The 12,808-nt window shown below is 43.6% G+C and overlaps 1 protein-coding gene across 1 annotated transcript; it reads right to left on the bottom strand.

The window, feature by feature from the left end:
* Nucleotides 1-619: 619 nt before the first annotated feature.
* LOC138967360 (PR domain zinc finger protein 10-like) lies at nucleotides 620-11,764 on the bottom strand. Its single transcript, XM_070339888.1, has 7 exons — nucleotides 11,662-11,764; nucleotides 9,994-10,293; nucleotides 9,233-9,385; nucleotides 8,818-8,933; nucleotides 7,615-7,764; nucleotides 6,893-7,001; nucleotides 620-5,600 (listed from the first exon to the last, which is right to left on the bottom strand). The coding sequence occupies exons 2-7, from the start codon at nucleotides 10,223-10,225 to the stop codon at nucleotides 2,917-2,919; spliced, it is 3,444 nt and encodes a 1,147-aa protein (XP_070195989.1). The 5' UTR covers nucleotides 10,226-10,293; nucleotides 11,662-11,764; the 3' UTR covers nucleotides 620-2,916.
* Between the last annotated feature and the right edge of the window lie 1,044 nt (nucleotides 11,765-12,808).

Raw genomic sequence — 12,808 nt, 5'->3', positions numbered from 1 at the left:
TGTTACAGAGCTGGACCGGAAAGGGAGAGGAGAAATGCATGGATGTGAACTGTTTAGAATGAATTCTAACACGACAAATAATGTACGATAACACCATAGATCCATCGCAGAATAGACAAATATAGGCTACATTATTCTATGTAGACAGTTTCATCGGTTCTCATCATTGCAGCTGTGCTTTTGCTTTCATCCGCACTTTTGTTCCGGCGTATTGTGAAACATGTATCTTTTCTTCCATAAAGTCTGTTCTTTATTAATAGTACTATGTCTCTATTCTGGGCCAAGGACCTTACAGCATGATTTGCATCGTAACCTATTTTGTCAAAGGGAATATTTAGGCGTAAAATTGTTCTTCGGTTATCATTGTCGGCGGTGTGAACCAAGGGAGCATAGTCTGCCCATGACTTCGAACCAAGAGTTCTTTGACGGTTCTCTCCCCTCTCGCACACTTCGTAAAAGTGGGCATTTTCCGTTCTACATTGTAAACGCGGTTTTTAATTACACACACGGTACATTCATACAAAACTGTGACATTTATATTTTAATATGTAAAAAGAACACACACACACACACAGAGGGTTAATATTTAAAATGAAATAATGACAGCACAAAAACATACAACAGGCCAAATTTCATGTTTATTTCAACTGCGTAAGAGCATTCAGTAATTTCAAATATCACTTTTTCCTTTACACACACACACGCACACACGCATGGATGGATAGGTTTTACAAGCAAATGGTTGAATTGTGTAAACATGATCGTACAAGGTCTCTGTAAACTTGCAGACGACTTTCAAAACACCCCAAATGTTTGTCACACTGAAAGTAATTGCACAAAACAGAGAAAGCGCAAACATTATGCCATTTCATCAGAGGGGGAAAAATCCATACAAAAAAACACACAAGCAAAGTCAATGTTTTCTTAGTACAATGGTACCTCCCTAAACAACACCTTACTTTACGGCTACCTTGATGTTAAAAACACTTTCTTCTGACGGATTATTTTCCTTCTATGTCTTACTATTTCTTACCTCCAAGTTAAGTTACGACCGACCATCAGTGGACTTATAACGAACTTCAAACTATCAATATTACACTGATATCTTTTTTCACTTCAACAGTTATCACATGAAAGGTCATTTTCAAATGATGACAATAAAATAATGGGACTTGATTTTATTTGTGATTCTAAAATCAATTTCATCAATATCTAGTTTCACTATAGTTAGGCACTATAAACTGCAAGGCTTCCCAAACTGTGCATCCTATTATGCAGTAGAAGCCACAAAACAAAACAAAAACGTATTAGAAATTTATGGAGGTGGTCCCACGACCCACTCAACTTGTGTTATCGTTATCATGCGTGCCCTCGGTACTGGTGTAATCGTCTGCTAGTTTCCGTACATAACGTACAAGAATAAACGTACATTTGGCTGGATTTTGAAGACGAGAATATTTTTCTGCCAAATTGGTACTGACGCAAAAGTACGTAAGTAAATTTACCCGATATGACAATAACATTTTTGTGAATGTCTCACAGAGTTTCCAATTGTACTCCTGGTTTTGGGACCCTGACCCCCTTAAAATAATAATTAGGGCGCAGAGAACCTGTAGGCAGAGTATCTGTGCGGAGCCCTGAACCGTTTGTGTGAATTATAAACAACGTTATCATTCACTCAAATTTGTGGTTTATAAATAACGATGACATAAGCCATATATAAATATATATATATAAATTATAAATATTATAATACAACAGATGTATGTTTACTTCTTCCATCTAATTTATAATCTGAGATCAAAACCGGTACTATTCTGCACACCAGGTCGACATTTCTTAATGTTTGTGAAAAGATGAGGAAAGAGTGTGGATGTGCCTCACTTACATTAATTTTGATCAATCTTGAGCATACATTATTTATAGATGCTGGTGCAAACAGTCTACAATCGCAATGAAAGACATCCGCGCCGCGTACCAGCTTTGTAACTATAACTGTATGGATTGAACATTGGGTTTTACTTCTTTGAACCATGTGACGTTACAGGCCAACTAAAACTCCCGCGCCGCGTACCAGCTTTGTAACTATAACTGTATGGATTGAACATTGGGTTTTACTTCTTTGAACCATGTGACGTTACAGGCCAACTAAAACTCCCGCGCCGCGTACCAGCTTTGTAACTATAACTGTATGGATTGAACATTGGGTTTTACTTCTTTGAACCATGTGACGTTACAGGCCAACTAAAACTCATAATAAAGAGTGCATGCTCGCATGGGTTAAATCATAAAAAAGAAAAGGAATTCCAAATAAAATGGATGGATACATAAATGATCAATGTATTTTTGAAAAAAAATATGACATTCGACACAGATCTCGACTGCAACTGTTCTTTCTTTCTTTCTTTATTTGGTGTTTAACGTCGTTTTCAACCACGAACTGCAACTGTTCAACTGAAGAATAATGACTGAGTTTCGAGCTGTGTAAAATGTTGTATTTAGGTCAAATTACAAATAAGTTAGTAACAATTTTGATGGTAAAGTTGTTGGTTATTCATGAAACCTCAACTATCATGAAAATATTCTGACCCTTTTGTTTACCCTCAACAACAAAAAATCAATCCTAACATAGTAACAAGTCACCATTGGATTGTTTAATTTATGACAGTTAAATGTAATGTTCTGTTTTGTCATAAATTAAACGTTCCAATAACTTACCCTCCTTATTTTTTTTATTCTGAACTGTTGGCAGTCTATCTGTTCAGATTTTTAACAAATTGACAGCACATGACATAGTTTCTCACAATGTAATGTAATATGTCACCCGTATAATTAATAACGGAGGCAGTGACACTGCATGACAATCTGACATGTCAACAGTGGAATTATTACAGAAACCACGACACAATGGCTGCACTAGGTCACATGACCAGGGGCGTGTGACAGAGTAACGGAGGCAGTGACACTGACAGGGCCATCAGTCGTCGGCACGTTGACAGTGACAGGCAGGTTGATGACGGAGGCCTGTGACACCGACAACGGCGTCATGATGTCTGACAGCGGGATGGTCACCAGGTCCGACAGCGTGTCCCACGACGCCTGAAGCCCCGTGGAACCTGCGGAATTCGTGGATTGTCCAGACACAGACTGACCCCCCACCCCAATCCCTGCCCCCAGCCCTAACCCCCCAACCTGACAGCTCTGCAACAGACGGAAGGTGTCAATGTCTGGAATCGAGGTTATCGAGTTCATGACCTTTCCCCCGATAGAAGGCAAGGGGGACAATTTTCTGTCGACATCACCGGCGGAAGTTGTCACCCCTGTCGCATAGCAGTGGTCACTGGTTTCGGAGGTGGACGCGCCAGGGAGAGTGTGGTTGCTGCCGGCAATCACCCACCCTGTGGGCAGTGCTTTCAGCTGACCGGTGCCATCTTGAGGGTACAGTGTGTGACCTTTCCCACCAAGGTCAAGGAAGCCGTCAGTTCGGCCCGACAGCATGGACACAATCGCTGAGGTTGACTGAAGGTCACTGGCTGTCAGCGTCTGCTGCTGTGTCACTTGCTGGGCCAGTTGTTGCTGAATCTGCTGCTGTTGTTGCTGCTGCTGTTGTAGTTGCTGCTGTTGTTGCTGCTGCTGTTGCTGCTGTTGTTGCTGCTGCTGTTGTTGTTGTTGTTGGTGATGAGGCTGGGAGTAGCTGAGGATCTGCCTGAGACTCGTAGGGGCGGGGATGGAGGGATGGGGGGTGGGCTGGGATGACTGGACGGAGGCAAAAACTTGACCCGACGACGAGAAGCGGTACGGGATGGTCTTCAGCGTCAGCTGTTCGTTGCCGTCGGCGATGATCTCGATGGCCTGACCCCCGCTGCCCGTCACGGCATGATTGCTGATGAAGGAGCTGGCGTAGAGGAGACTCTGTTGCTGTTCTTGCTGGGTGCGCTCAACTTGCTGCTGAAACTGATGCTGGTTGGTGAAGATCTGTACAGGGTGGGGGGTAGCAGTAGGCTGAGCAACAGACTGTGGCAACAAACTCTGAATCTGTTGCAACTGCTGAGCGCTGACTTGTACGGAGTCTGGCAGGATGACCTTGGTGTCCTGGAGAGCGTTCTGTGGGGTCAGCACCTGAACGATGGCCTGCCGCTTGCCCCCCTTCTCCCCCCTCCCTGCCTCTCCCTCCTCCTTGTGTGCGCTGCTCATGTGATACTTGAGGTGCTTTTCAGACTCAAAAGCCTTGAGACAGATACCGCAGAAGCTGGCAGGCTCATTGGCAGCGGCCGATTGTTCCAGCACCTCCTTCTTATGTGCGCTGCTCATGTGATACTTGAGGTGCTTTTCCGACTTGAACGCCTTTAGACAAATACCGCAGAAGCTGGTTGGCTCATTGGCAGCAGCCGCTTGTTCTAGCACCTCCTTCTTGTGGTTGGACTTGTAGTGGCGCCTCAGGTGGTCTTTGCGGGCGAAGGTCTGGGGGCAGAACTCGCACAGGAAAGACCGGTCTTTGGTGTGAGTCACCATGTGGCGTCGCAAGTCTTTGGCCGTGGTGAACTTCTTGTTGCACACAGGAGTATGGCACTCAAACACTTTGGTGCGCGAGGTGTCGGGTTTGTATCGGTTGTGAGTGTGGACGTGTTCGATCAGCAGCTCCCTGGTGGTGAAGTTCAACCCACAGATGCTGCAGATGAGGTCCGCTCCCTCTTCTGCCTGATGTACCGCCATGTGATACACGTACGTGCAGCGGTACAGGTACTGCTTGCCGCACTTCTCGCACGGCCAGTACGTGCGGTTGGAAGAGTGCGTGGCCATGTGGTTCTTGAGGTGGTCGACGCGGTTGAACTTGCGGTCGCAGTACGGGCACTTGCGATCCTTGGGCTGGTTGTGGACCAGCGAGTGGCGCCAATGCTTGAACTTGGATCCGAACCCCTTCCCGCAGCCAGGCAGTTCACAGACGTACGGCTTGGTGCCGGTGTGTTCTGCTTCGTGCACCCTGTGCTGTTCCTCGCTGTAAAAAGACTTCTCGCAGTAGCTGCAGTCTAGGCGTGGCCGTTTTCTCTTCAAGGCCGGGGGAGGTTTGGGGGGAGCCTCTTCCGCCCCTTCTACCCCTACCGCCCCTTCCACCCCTACCGCCCCTTCCGGAGGGGACTTGTTCTTGCTGCCTTTTGGACGGCCACGTTTTTTCCCAGGGTTGTGCGAGTCAGAAACAGTCGAGTCTGGCACCGCCACCTCAGTTTTCAGCTCTGTTTTGATCAAGGTGTTGACACTAGGTAAAGGAGTGGTGTTGACTGGCTCCACAACCACAGCAACATTAGCAGCCTGACTGGCCGACAGTCGCGTGGCCGGCCGCCCTTTTTTGCCTGAGTCCGGTACTTTGCGCGGTCGGCTTTTCCTCCGAGCGGACCTCGGGGAGCCATCGGACGTCGGCATTTCGTCAATCCCGCGACAGTTGTGTGCCACCAGCTGCGACAGACTGCGAAAAGGGGCACTGCACATGCCACAGGTCAGTTTGCTGGGCGATAGTGCTGCCGACGTTCTCGTGCCTACCACCGCCATCATGGAGTCGTCGTGGTCCTCACAGCTGTTCAGCTGGCCCGTGTCATCGCTGCTCTCTGTCAAGCACACAAAAAAGCACGAAAAGTAAATAAACTGGCAAAATTAATAACATTTTAAATTAAATCTTACTGACAGTAAACTCGGTCACAGTCATAACTTGATGAGAAATATAGATACAAGCAGTTTCAAGCGTACTTCAGAAAATTAGTAGACCTTACTTTTTTTCTGTTTTTTTTTTTGTTTTGCTTAACGCCCAGTCGACCACGAAGGGCCATATCAGGGCGGTGCTGCTTTGACATATAACGTGCGCCACACACAAGACAGAAGTCGCAGCACAGGCTTCATGTCTCACCCAGTCACATTATTCTGACACCGGACCAACCAGTCCTAGCACTAACCCCATAATGCCAGACGCCAGGCGGAGCAGCCACTACATTGCCAATTTTTAAGTCTTCGGTATGACCCGGCCGGGGTTCGAACCCACGACCTCCCGATCACGGGGCGGACGCCTTACCAGTAGGCCAACCGTGCCGGTAGTAGACCTTACAAGCATACATTCATCACATGATAAGAAAATGGAGCCATGGTGAAAAGTGGACTGAGTAGCAAGGTGGAGCAACATTCCCAGTAAAAATCACCTGATATTCCCTGCTATACCAATAAGGTTTAAAACAGGGCAAGCTTTAAGCGGAATTTTTCAGTAATTCACCAGAAAACATTGCAAATGAAATCATGAACAAGTTATTACTTTCAGTGTTGCTCCCAGCCACAGAGGACAATAGGTCAGTTGGAACAGGATTAAGAATATTTATCTGTCCTTATGTCCAGACTTTGTCCACTTGATATAAATTGTGATGGTCAGAAGACCTCCTTCATATCAAAACTATCTGATGGTCAGACAGTTTGTCAGTAACATTGTCACTAAAGACTTTTACCAAATTGATTCATCCAAAGATTCTTATCTCACAATGCACGGAGAGCACCTAGCCTTCTAGGCTGTTTATTACATTTATGAATGAAAGGGGAGAGAAGTGGTTGGATGATGTAAAAAGGGGAAGCATCCAACCACTTCTCTCCCCTTTCATTTATTTCTGTTCCTAGAGTTCCTTCCCCTTTTTGCGTGTTTCCCCTCCATTTTCTTTCAAACCCTGTTCGTTCCGTGTTGCGTCTGCTTTTTGTTGTCTTTTGTGTTCTATTCCTGATGAAGCTTCCAGAAGCGAAAATTCGTAATCGTCTTGTGTCGTCTTTGTATTGGTGAGTACAGTAATCCTTTGTTTTTTAACTTTGTTCACCTTACCACAGTCACTTCGTTGTTTAGATTTATGTAATCAAGTGACAGAACACAGACCTGGATAAACTAGGATCTGAGGCAGGGTGGGAGGCAAGGGCTGTTTGCCAAACTGCTGTCCATAGCTCTGCAGGTACCACACTCGTAGCTCCGTCATCTGGTGTATCGTCTGCAACATAACAGGCATAAACATAAATACAGGTACCACACTCGTAGCTCCGTCATCTGGTGTATCGTCTGCAACATAACAGGCATAAACATAAATACAGGTACCACACTCGTAGCTCCGTCATCTGGTGTATCGTCTGCAACATAACACGCATAAACATAAATACAGGTACCACACTCGTAGCTCCGTCATCTGGTGTATCGTCTGCAACATAACAGGCATAAACATAAATACAGGTACATGGGAAAGTACTGAAAGAGGGGACCAGGTAGCTGAGTTGGGAGAGCACTGGACTTGTGATCCCAGGGCCATGGGTTCCAATCCCGGCCAAGACACGAGTCAACTTTATGTGCAGACTCACCCACCCTTGTGTCAACATTAGTGGAGATATTTCTGATCTACCAGGTCAACTTATGTGCAGAGTTGATACTGTAATCGATGTCAGAGTTTGGTGGATCAGAGTAACAGTGTTACTAACATGAAAATACCAAGCATGCATCCCCTGAAAGCGGCGTATGGCTGCCTAAATGGCAGGGTTAAAGCGGTCATACACGTAAAAACCATGGGAGTTTCAGCATACGAACTAAGAAGAAGAAGAGGAAGCCACACTAACCCTGGTGGAGATGTAGTAGACGTGTTCCTGCAGCTGGTAGGCCACCAGGTTGCACTCCTGTGCACAGCGCGCGGGTCTGACGAACATCATCCAGTTACACGCCTCCTCCTGGCTGATGTCCAGCTGCTCCTGATGACCCGGCTTTAGCACCTGCACACGCACAAAACAACATGTATTTCTTGGCCACTTCCGTCACTGAGTTCTTTCTTGTCAGAGGCCTATGCTACAGCCAGGTATTGGCCAAATCTGACAAACTTAACTTTCCGGCCTTGTACATACCCCACAAACAAATTATGATACTTCTTAGTGTTTTTCAGATGACAGAAGTTTTTGCATGCACAATGTTTATGGCTTTGAAACTCAATAGAGCAACCAATGTTTGTTTGAATTTTATCAGAATTTTTAATAGTTAGCCATATGGTTTCTACTCGCCCAGCAGATTTTCTACTCGCCTCTGACGATTAAGCGGATAAGCCACTCCTGCTTACAGTTACAGCTTAGAAACTGACACGCTGTTTAACGATAAAGATCTCAAGTTCACAGAGAAAGTCTTTGGGCTTGGAAACATAAATCAATGCATGCAGGAAACAGAAAAAAGTGAGTAGCACCGTACTGTAGGCAGCTTGCTTTCCCCAGTGAGAAAACAGCCCGCATTTTGATGAGGGTAACCTCACTTTCTTTCTTTCTTTCTTTATTTGGTGTTTAACGTCGTTTTCAACCACGAAGGGTTATATTGCGACGGGGAAAGGGGGAAGAAGGGATAGAGCCACTTGTTAATTGTTTCTTGTTCACAAAAGCACTAATCAAAAAATTGCTCCAGGGGCTTGCAACGTAGTACAATATATGACCTTACTGGGAGAATGCAAGTTTCCAGTACAAAGGACTTAACATTTCTCACATACTGCTTGACTAAAATCTTTACAAACATTGACTATATTCTATACAAGAAACACTTAACAAAGGTAAAAGGAGAAACAGAATCCGTTAGTCGCCTCTTACGACATGCTGGGGAGCATCGCGTAAATTCTTCCCCCTAACCCGGTGGGGGTGGTAACCTCACTGGGGAATGCAGGCTGCATATAACATGACACCTTTTCCTCATGTGCATTTACATTTTCCCCCAACCAAACCCACTTGACTCGCTAAATTAAACAGCAACTTAAAAAATGAAAAAGACGGGACAGTGTACAAAAGTTGCCTTACCCTGGCATCAAAGACGTGTAGCGGAAGGATCTTGCCCTCTGGCAACACTGGCGCCTCCATGGGACCAAACTGCGTTCTGGGTTTGATCAGCCGCTTTGCAAACACACCCTCCATTTCTGAAAACAGTCACTACACTCGTAAGGTCTTATTACTGTTGTTCATAACAATAGAGTTCATACTAATAGTCATCATACAATAATATTTAATACATAAACAATAAAAAAGAACAATCAATTTAAAATTTGAACAAAAAGAAGCTCTTAATGCATATACAGTACTTAGCTTTCAACATACAAGTTTACAACACACACACACACACACACACACACACACACACACACACACACACACACACACACACACACAGTGACACACTCACCTCTCTCTATGCAGTGCTATATATATATGTACTTACCATTTTCTTCGCTACTATCCTTGACCTTTTTCAAGGTGAGGATGGACGGCAGGGAGAGGCGAGCACGGCTGGGCAGCTTGTTGTCAGACACAGCAATGACCTTGCCATGGATGAAGCAGTCGCCAATGGTGTTCATACCACACTCTTCACACCCTGAACAAATGTAAGGCAAGATTGCAAATTGAAATATATATATAATATCAGGTACAGCAGAATAAAGCTCCAAGCACACACACACACACAGAGTCTAAAACAAGAAAAGCAAACGCTTATAGTTATACTTTCACAATGTGATCTAACTAAAGATCATTGGGTTGACGTACGTACTTGTGAATGTTTTGTCTTACAAGTCTAGACTATGATTAAATTAAATGTCCATAAGTCTTTTTTGATAATTGATTCTTTAAATCCCCTGTAATGAACAAACAACATTTTTAGAGCCTTAGTTCTGCAGTTTTATTCCACACATGCATACAGCTTCCTGACATTATCCCCAAAATACAACTCAGGCTTTCTTTCTTTCTTTCCTTATTTGGTGTTTAACGTCGTTTTCAACCGTTCAAGGTTATATCGCGACGGGGAAAGGGGGGAGATGGGATAGATCAGCCACTTGTTAATTGTTTTAACCCGCGGGGGGCCAACTCAGGCTACAAATCAATATATCATCTCAAGAACCAAAAGAGTATTGTTTTCCAGAACTCCATGAAGACTACCCTGGCAACAAAATAAATCAAAGTCGGCCAACTCTTGTTAAAACTTACATGTGTAAAGATTCACTTCCTCTTCCGTTTCCGGCAGAACCAGAAGTTGAGATCCACTATTGGCCTCATGGCTGTTGAGGATGTCCATGACCATTGAAGTTTGTGCTGTGTCGCAAACACCACCGGTTGCCATAAGACTCTCATGACCTTGACACTGTGTCCCTGCTCCTTGACCTCCCTGGGTCAATTTTGTTGCACGACCCCTGGTCAGTCGACCTGGATGCTCTGCCATGTGTGAGTTACTGCCCTTTAGAACTCCAGGCCCTGTGTGATCTTCTTTGCTTCAAGTCAAAATTCAAACTGAAAAGAAAACATAATTTATTCATTATTTGTATTATAATTTTTGACCAAAACATGACATTTTACACAGATCGAGACAGTTAGTGTCCCGCTGAAACTATATGCTGTAGCTATCAGTAACTTGAGAGTTGAGTAATGAGATCGATTTATGTCTCCTGGCATCTGTAGCTGAGAGTGAGACTGAGAGAATAATTATACATACGCATCGTAATTCAGTCAAGCTGGCGGGTAATTTATATCCTGTGATTGGTCAGCTAGATTATCGGTGTTACTGTTAATCTCTATTGAACACGGAAATTTGCTCATTGAAAACCTGCTGGCGAGGCGCATTGATACAAGTTTTACAACGTCATATTATCGAGTTCACATTTGAAACTTCTGAGTTCGAGGTTGTCATGGTTGATTAATAAATTTAATTGACGCCCCACCAACATCGATCATTGAATTTGAAGCCAGACGGTATGTAGCGATCAATTGACCATGACATTGACAACCTTGAAGTTTCAAACGGAAGCCCATGCATCCATGCATGTATAATTCATTTAATTAAAATTAAATACATCTATCCTCAGGAAAATATTTGTCTACATCAATTTACTTCTACCTACTAGTAACAAGAGCATTTAATTTAGCTACCTTTGTTTCTTAAGAACATAATGTTTTCTTTGGGTCAAACCAATAGATCAACTCACTGTAGATCTATACTATAACTGCATTTCTACATGATACTTGTCTTAATAAGTACTACTACTACTACTTGTACTAGGTGTACATAATCCAGTAATTCATTACTTGATCAAGTAAATTATGACAGGGATACTTTGATAGTGATAGTATTTAATTTCTGGTAACTAAATACGAATGCCCCCTCATCCTTCCCCATTGGAGTAACTTTACAACTGGGGATTTCTGTCAGGACGGTGATGGGGGTAGGACAGGGATTTGACTTGGGCTGTAAAATTCAAGTGTTTGTGAATTATTTTATCTTGTCCCTGGCCTCAGAACCTTCTTATGGATTTCTTGACACGCGGGCTAAACTGTCTGTGATTGGCCTTATCATCACGTAAGAATTGGAAAGGCTGAGGCGATTTCCAACTCAGAATCAGTTCTTTAATAGACTTACAAAAGTACCCTATCCATGAGGCCCCACGTACGGAACAATCCCTTTTGAGGCCCATCAAAACCAGAGCACTCGGTCATGGAACAAAATGGACTCTCTTGGAAACGGGGCCCCAACAGGGTACAAGGTCACAAAAATGAGCACATCCCATTAGCCAGATTCATACGAAAAACACATCTGATCGCTAAAATTAACATTCTATAATCAGACATAGTTATCTTTAACCCGAGTTAACTCACATATATTACCATTTGTTGCTGTAGAAATGAAGAAATTCAAAGATAACGATTACTTCAGGTTTTCTTGCTTCCCGTTCGACGCCATTTCCTCCCACGGCCTTATGGGATACTACGAGACTGTGACGTCAGTCAAAGATGGCAGCCTCCTAGCTCAGCGGTTCGGTCAGGGTTATGAATTTCGACTTTACTATCTATCTGCTTATTTGTTGTGCAAAATGTCAGCAGCTGCTGAAAAGCCAGCGTCAAAGCGTAGCGGAGACCTCACACACAGACATCGTGTTGAAAAGGCGACCAGGCAATTAGATCTTGAGAAAAATCCATGTACGAAGGTAAAACCTAAAAGCGTCGTCTGCTACAGTGTACATTTTAGTGTTCAAAACATTGCAACCGCAAATTAAATCAAAGTGTTTTCTAGAGTATGTCTTTGCTCAGTAATAAACTTCTTTTATCTTTATTGTGCATGTTAGTCACGCCTTGCTTGTGGTACACAATTTTTATCGGACATATATATATTCTGTAGTCAACTTGAAGTTGCATGACCTTGTGGCTGTGCAGGGGTGCTCAATCATGTGTGCTTTTGTAACAACTTCGATGGATCACATCAGTATCCGATCATGCTGGCTTCAGTTTGCACAGCTTGAAACCTCCAAATGTCTCATATAACATTGAAGTATCTAAAAACATCATTATAAGATCATATTTTATGGCATTTTCGATCTGGAGCTCCAATTAATTCACGTCCAGGGGCCACACAGATCACCTCCAACAATTTAAATGGGTGTAAATAGCAATTATAATTAAGTTATATTCACTTCCAGATTAAATATCACACATATATATATGTTAATAGACCCTGTAAGTATTCCAAGCTCTCGCAAACTTCAAAGCACAGCAATTATAAGAGTGTGGATCAGTAATCTTGTGAGGCCTATGTTCAAAGTTCGGGCGACTTTCGAAGCATGAAGTCTCACGAGAGCTGTTCAGATACCAAAAAGGTCTATTATATAGAATATATCATATATAATGTTTCGGGAAAAAAATCCGAATTAACACCTGCAAATTGACATATATTTGCTTGTGTAACAATGTGTATTTATATATATACTAGATGAATACCCGCTTCGCCGGGTACCCGGCTTCGCTGGGAAGAAGTAGA

Source organism: Littorina saxatilis, linkage group LG5 (assembly GCF_037325665.1).
Source record: "Littorina saxatilis isolate snail1 linkage group LG5, US_GU_Lsax_2.0, whole genome shotgun sequence".
In the NCBI taxonomy this organism is placed as follows: domain Eukaryota; kingdom Metazoa; phylum Mollusca; class Gastropoda; order Littorinimorpha; family Littorinidae; genus Littorina; species Littorina saxatilis.
This window is presented reverse-complemented; position numbering and strand designations above follow the sequence as displayed.

Excerpts from the sequence above, each read along its gene's own strand:
- LOC138967360 (XM_070339888.1), bottom strand. The coding sequence starts at position 10,225 with ATGGCAGAGCATCCAGGTCGACTGACCAGGGGTCGTGCAACAAAATTG. Across the intron at positions 9,386-9,993 it reads GGAAGTGAATCTTTACACAT|GGTGTGAAGAGTGTGGTATG; the intron begins GTAAGTTTTAAC and ends ACATTTGTTCAG. Across the intron at positions 7,002-7,614 it reads TCTACTACATCTCCACCAGG|ACGATACACCAGATGACGGA; the intron begins GTTAGTGTGGCT and ends GTTATGTTGCAG.